At 38.7% G+C, this 7,277-nt stretch overlaps 1 protein-coding gene across 2 annotated transcripts in view; it reads right to left on the bottom strand.

The window, feature by feature from the left end:
• Nucleotides 1-1,299: 1,299 nt before the first annotated feature.
• Nucleotides 1,300-7,277, bottom strand: part of nav1a (neuron navigator 1a) — a 128,160-nt gene continuing 122,182 nt past the window's right edge. For both annotated transcript variants that reach the window (XM_056732712.1, XM_056732713.1), the window contains 9 exons: nt 7,162-7,254; nt 6,873-7,041; nt 6,338-6,573; nt 6,052-6,206; nt 5,787-5,858; nt 5,492-5,688; nt 5,152-5,270; nt 4,807-5,010; nt 1,300-4,727 (listed from right to left, as the gene is read on the bottom strand). In XM_056732712.1, the coding sequence (XP_056588690.1) occupies nt 4,644-4,727; nt 4,807-5,010; nt 5,152-5,270; nt 5,492-5,688; nt 5,787-5,858; nt 6,052-6,206; nt 6,338-6,573; nt 6,873-7,041; nt 7,162-7,254 (1,329 nt within the window). In that variant the 3' untranslated portion in view covers nt 1,300-4,643. The remainder of the gene's footprint in view (nt 4,728-4,806; nt 5,011-5,151; nt 5,271-5,491; nt 5,689-5,786; nt 5,859-6,051; nt 6,207-6,337; nt 6,574-6,872; nt 7,042-7,161; nt 7,255-7,277) is intronic.

Raw genomic sequence — 7,277 nt, 5'->3', positions numbered from 1 at the left:
CCATTAAATGTCTAGAAGGAGCTGAGTATCACAGTCATTTTAAAGCTGCCTAATTGGTGCTTATTAGGCTTTATTGCTGCTCCCTGATATCCACAGGTGTTTTCAATACCTGATTGAAAACACTTCATTGAACCTCTGTTCTTCAGAGTGGTAGTCTTTAAGGGGTTGAATAATTATGTCAATGAAGAATTCACAAAAGAAACATTTACTACTGTATTAGAAAAAACTAATTGATGTCATTTTAGTTGCATATGGTTCTTTAAGAAGTCCTTGTAGGATTTCATTCTGAATACAATTACAAATGTACACTTAATTCCCTAAAACCATTTACAGCATTGGGGGTTGAATAATTTTGAACACAACTGTATGTATACTCCAGCATGTGCATGAAGGTTGCCAGATCTGCTAACAAAACCAGCTTATTAAAATATAGCCCAGTGACACTATCCCAAATACCAAAATATTTGGTATCACTCCTCTACCTTGAAGACATATTTCATTACTGATTTTAATTTCACAGATTCATATACCCGAATTTATCACCTCTACGTGAAGTGTCACTTGTCCCATAGTTTGCTGACTTCGCCTTTTTGAGAAAAACATAACTAAAGGTCCATCTGACAGAGTGTTTTAGAAAAAAACACTGGTCGTAATCGTACCAAAACTAGGGCAATATCGTGTTTCCAGGAGAATTTTGCGAGCCTATGGCACTGGATAACGTCACATGCTAAATAACATCAGGTGCAACGTCATCGCATTGTATTTTGAGTTTAGACTTGTGTCGGTACTTCGGATCTGTTGTGCTTAAACTCTCTTAATTGTCATAGTTATACAACTAACATATGCTAACTAAACAAAACCCCTTAATAGAACATGTTAACCAGGAGTCACACTTAATGGACTTATAAAATCCTGATTTATAACCATCGCTTTGTCTGAACAAAATACATAAATAAAGGCTATATGCAGTGATTTTTGGTTTATGATGTTATTGTTATTTGTATCAAGTAACAAACTATGTGCATATTTACAGATGAACCGTGTTTATTCATGGTCAAATGTCCACATTAAACGTAGGTTAAATGTCAGAACTAGCTTTTCAACAGCAAGACAACAACTAACAGTAATGTAAACATTTTGTTTAATAATTATTTGTCTTAACACATTAACATAAAATCTATGTTCAAGCTCAGTAAGGACTCCTGTTTCAACAGTTAGTTACAAGGACAAAAATCATAACATTTATCAGAATTTCCCCAAAATAAACTAACAACATTCAGGCTGAATAAGGAAGACATCTTAGTGTAGGAGTGTCATGTTTATTGAAACTTGAGTGAATATATGATGGAATTCTCTCAGATCAGCACATGCCTCTTTCCAGCAACCAGTTGCAAAAAATGCAAAAAAATGGCCAGATCTTTTTTATAGTTTACTGTGATTGTGGTCGCAAATGCGTTCACTATGTACATTGTTTACAATTGCAACATTCTATACAAAATAGTACGATTTACTGAACAATAAGGAAAAAGCAACAGAAATTTCTTTAAAAAAAAAAAAACATATATTTTTGTTTGAAATCTCAGTGGGATATAGGTCCAATGCGTTTTTTTTTCTCACAGACAAACAATGGTGACACATCAACAACATTAAAACTGTCCAATTTTCACATTAGCTTATTACAAAGTACACCATTGTTATCTGCTATTGGTCAAAATATCGGAACCTATGCTAAAAACGCTATACAAAAACTGCATAGTGACAACAACCCAGAAATCTTGATAAACTTAACATGTGAGGCATGTTTAATGTTAAACAAGTGAAAACCTTTGTACAAATCATAGATAGTTAGAAGAAAGCAGAAAACAAGAATAAATTAATTCAAACATTCCCTCTGTTAGACACCCAGTTTTAGGCTGTCCAAACTTTACCAGGTTGCTAAATAACCAGATCTGATAAACCACATTCTATAAGGATGCAAATATAGTTTGTCACATATGGAGAGATGTTGAGTTGGACTGTGAGAGAATGGCTTAAGTTTGTGCCAGCTGGCAAACTAGCCTTAATTTCCAATCTGTTTTGAAAACAAGGCTACCAGCAAGCTGAAAATCTTCATAAGCTAGCATAGAAATAAAACGGCAAGTTAGCTCACATTCTTATCCTCCACAGCACACAATCCCTTGCAAAACACATCATAGTTTAGGTATTGCAATGTCCAGCAAGTTGGCTTATATCAGGCACATTTTCAAGACAAACCGTGGGGTATTGTCCCCAAATCCCCGAACTATCCAGAAGCATATTATGGGATGTTTATGATAATATCACGAGACAGATTTGAGGTACTAGTTTAAAGTGATGCACCACTGACACTTTAAACATGGTGAGACCATCTTCTGTAATACCTTGTATGATCCGAAAGAGAACAGAAAAGACACTTCGACTGAGAAAATGTTCACATAGGCAACTTGATCTAGTTACTTTGTGGCAGTTAAACTCCTTGCCTACAGGCTATGAAGAGATGATTGACAAACTGGATGGTTACTAAGATCTTTTACGTAATGTATCTCTAACTGGACATGTTTAGTTCATACTATGTCATGTTTTAGGTTTGCTTGGTTTATTCTACTATCTTTTTGCTCTTTTTTTACTTTTTTGGAAAATCCTATTTACAAACGTCAGACTAACATTTTGTTGTAAAAAATCATAAAAAAGGACTTTTAAAAAACTCTTACTCATTAGGGAAGCTATGTCTGACATTAGGACAGGAAAACACAAGCACTGTTGGCAAGCATTGAGAGCATGAGGCGTGTTGGCAAACTAAAGTTCCATCATAGCAGATATTGACCAATTTATATTCTTCTGTTCTGTGCACAATGACAGGTTTGACAACTGCCAATGACAACTGCCAATTAGTATACTATACACAATTATGTGATTTAGTAATAAATGATGTAATCATCATTAAGTTGAAAGATTGCTACTGGGCATTTGTTGCCAACACATCCTCAAGATAAGGTGCCTTAATCACAATTGTCCTCAAAGTTAAAGCTTTCATGCACTTACGGTCTTGCAGCACCTGCAAACACATTCATGAGTTACATCTATTATTATTTTGTGTGTGTGTGTTATGTCATGATGAGACAGAATGATTTAAGAAACTCTACTGCGACTCATTAGCACAACTTACAACCAGTTAAAAGGTTCACAGTTGGCTACATTGTTACAGAAGACCAAAGAACATAAGTGCATGTACAAGCTTACGTGTATGTTGTTTTACTCTGAACTTTCCGACTCTACAAAGGCATTTGTTTCATCCACTTTGGCTTTGTTTACACTGGACACAAATCTTATTTTTGACCGTTGGCTCAAATCGAATCCATTGTTTAAGCAGTGTAGTAAACATCTGATACATCTACACTGATTGCTACAGTATACAAAGTTGTAGGCCTCAATAACTTTGTTCAACATCAGATTTGGTCTCTCAGTGTAAACCAAGCCTTTTTTTTTTTTTGATGAGCTATAACCACCTTGGGTGTTGAAACTAAGGTCAGGTTGAACACACAAAAGCAACCGTTGAAGGTAAGATGTTGTGTACTGCTTCATTGCACCATTTGGCAGCACCTCTGTTATTACCCAACACTGAAAGTGAGTTCAAACCATCAGCGATTCAGACGTTGGAGGTCTGCGGGTTGCTATGTTGTTTTGAAGTGTTCCTGCTTGGAGACCATATTCAACAATACCCGGGGCTGGATAACAAAAGCTCACTGACTGTGTTGCTGCATATTTAAACTCTGCATATTTTTAACTCTGCTCAACCATGGCGAGTCACCAAAGTTCAGTCATGTAACCTCAAACTCTTATTCAAAATGAACGACAAGTCCCTATGTAGCCGAACACTCGGAATGCCCCTCAGGTTTTGAATGCAGGCATTGCCCTTACTTGAAAGCTGAATATCAAAGTGCATCTTTAAAGATGCATCCCTGTGGTCTACAGTCTACGTCTGCTCTTTCATCTCTGTGTTTAATGGTTAAACGCAACCTGGTTATTACAGTGTGTACTGCACCTTGAAACTGCATCACTATGCAAACTGTGAGGTAATATGTAGTTATAATCAGATTTCTATGGAACTGATGTCATGATACATGAGGGGTTTCTTTTAAGGCTGATTTCTAAGCACCATCTTGTACGTTACGTGTTGCATCCATGCGAGTTGGTCTAAATGTCGAGATACTGCAAGGGCACCTTTGACAACAGGGTTTTATGTGTTGGATGATACTCTTGCAAATAAATACATTTTTGGTCCATACGGTCAGATCTTCCCAAGAACAAAACTGAACAGCTGCGGAGCACGTTTTGCTCCCAGTATGGTACATAAGATCTCATCTTTACAATCCTCAGTCGCAAGTATTGCCATGCAACTTGCAGGTTAGAGAAGCAAAGGAAGGACCGGTTAAGACAACTGTGCAAAAAAGCTTCTTGCTCAGATCTGATAAGATCAGTTCTTCATTTTCTCTTTCTTCCGAGCGTTTAATCGATCTTGAGTAGGACGTTTTTGAGAGTTTCATCTCCATTTACCAACCAATCTGTACAGAAGAGTGTTTTAACAGCTCTAGCCATTAGAGACCACTTGAGTCTTTCGGTTCAGCCTAGAAACCGGGGTTGCCCGAAATGTCCCGTTCCGGAGATTCAATGTAGTTGGCGGACTCCTGGAGTTTCAGCAGCATGGCCATCTAAATGACAAGAAGGACAGCTCGTGAGACCACATTCATACTTCTTACAGAGCTTTGGTTTAGCTGTATTGACACTCACCAGCGGATCCGTCTCCATGGTGGGAATTGGGGTATCTTTGCTGGATCTATTGTCACTGGGTTGTTGAGTGGAAGCAGAGTTGGGGCCGGTGGTTGGAGGAGGCAGGTGAAAGAGTTTAGCCTGGTCCTGTTGAGATGAAGGCCAGGGCAGTGTGTCTCTCACCCATTCTACTGGATCCTCCCATGCTGCTTTCTGACCATGGATCTTAAACACAAAACAGAGTTTTAACAACCAATGTGTTTAAAGGTTTACACTTCAAGCAGAAGTTGGACATTCCTTTTGAAACAAAGTTGGACTACTGTAAAAGCTCCAAAGGCCACACATTGTGGTCACATGATCTCTTACCTTCACACCATCTTTGGCTCCCTCCTGTAGATAAGGAATAATAGACAGATTCCAAAGTTCAATAAACCAGGAACGAAAGTCTGCTATTGTTACTGGACAGGAGAGGAAGAAACATGGCCCTGCAGACACAAGAATTGTAGATGTTTTTGACAATTGACTTAGATGAGTGCTTTCCTGTATTTCAACCTATAACTTTTCCTAACACTTGCAAGTGTTCGTGCAAGGCCTAAGATGAATTTGCATTTGCTATACTATGTCATCCTTGCTAGTACTTCACACAGAATATATATTTTTTCCTCAAGAGCAATAAGTGAGCAATGCAGAACATTGTAGAATGTACCTATGAGAAAGTCCGAGGTGCTGTGTTTCTCCAGGAACGTATGTAGATGATACCAGAGTTTAGAAACCCAGTCCAGAACCCTCAGAATCTCAGTACCATGAATTGCACTCTCATCCTCTGTCTCGATCAGCTTCCTGTGCAAGTAACGCACTAAGAACCCATTGGCAGGCTCCACGTTGTTGGAGAAGGTGACCATTCTTCAGGTAAATGTGAAGGGGAAGAATATTTTAGAGAGGGATTTCAATGATTTTCATTAATAAAAGAATGAACATTGGAAACCGAAATAAAGACTTACCTAAAACTGAGATGAAGGCCATGATTGGACGACATCTTTACATGGTGATTGGTTGTTCCGATGACATATGGACTGCAATATTAAAAGTGAAAAAGAATCCTTTTATTACTATAATAATGTAATTTATAATTAAATAATAATAATGAATTTTGAATTGACTTTATGAAAAGGGTCAACATTTCTTCTTGCACAGTTTCAGGCCATTTTTTGTACCAAGTTGATAGAAATATATTATATCATTAACACAGTAGTCATTTTTTCTCACCATTTGTGATATTTGCAGGTCAGTGCACTGTTGACCAGGTCGGTGATTGAAGACGCCTCTCCGACATCATCCAAGACAATGACCAATGGAACATCCTCAGTACCACAATCTCGGTCAATCTGATTGGCCAGATTAGACAAGTACAACTGGAGGTCCTGAGGGAGGGAACACCAATGTGAGGCTTTGCAACTGTATGCCATGCAACACATATGGTATGTGATGTTTTAACTACTAATCTAACTAGTTTCTCATCCTCTAATAAAGTGAATATAAGGCAAATCTTTACCTTGCAGGTCTGATGGTGCATGTTAAAGGTTGTGATGTTGCCTCGGCCAGCGTCGCGGCCACTCCTCTCCAGCAGGTACTCGGCCAGGTGGGTGGCGAGGTAGGTCTTCCCTGTGCCGCTGGAGCCTGACAGAATCAGCCGCCGGTGCTTCAGCAAGAGACTGATGTAGTGTTGCATCATGGGCTTGGGAACGAGCGTCTCAAACACAAGACTGTCCACACTCTTCTCCTTAACCCCTAAAACAGTAAGGAGGAAAAACGTATAGTGAGAGGGAGAATCAGATGATGATTTACTTTATCACAGTGAAGTCAGGCTTGAACATTTTTGTCAAAATTTCCAGTTTCGAGTCCAAGCTGTTCTTTCGCACTAGTCGACTTTAATGCAGTGCCACTTAAACTTGTGATTTTGTCACTCCTCGTTGCATCTCACATTCAGTGTGAACATTAAAATGACTCGACAACTTGAACTCTGTCAAGTGTAAGGATGAAAGATGAGGGGACTTGAGAGCGTGTGAGTTTGAAAGCTTGAAATGCACCTTTGAGGGAAACGGTAATGAGTCCCGGGTAATTTTTGAGACAGTTGCTGGGTGAGCTCTCTGGCGCTTCTCCTCCAAACACTCTCCTGCTCTGATGAATACTGTAACTGTGGATGGAGTCCACAGACAAACCCATGCTAGAACCCGGGTCCACCTGGGAAGTGTAGTCCTAATAAAGAAGGACAAAGAGCATGTCATATTTATGTGTCAGGCAATGTACATACTCCAAATTAAAAATGCAAGTGAAGTATTATATACTGTAGGACCTATTTTGTCTTTATGATCTCACCTTGAAAACCGTTGAGATGATTGTGTCTAATGTAGACCAGTCTGTATCTTCATTAACCCTCACAGAGCCGATGAAGAAATCATGTTGTCTTACCTGTTCATAACAATTGTTTAGAT

Source organism: Triplophysa dalaica, chromosome 20 (genome assembly GCF_015846415.1).
Source record: "Triplophysa dalaica isolate WHDGS20190420 chromosome 20, ASM1584641v1, whole genome shotgun sequence".
In the NCBI taxonomy this organism is placed as follows: Eukaryota; Metazoa; Chordata; class Actinopteri; order Cypriniformes; family Nemacheilidae; genus Triplophysa; species Triplophysa dalaica.
Note: the sequence above shows the minus strand (reverse complement) of the source record. Positions and strands in the feature narration are given on the sequence as shown.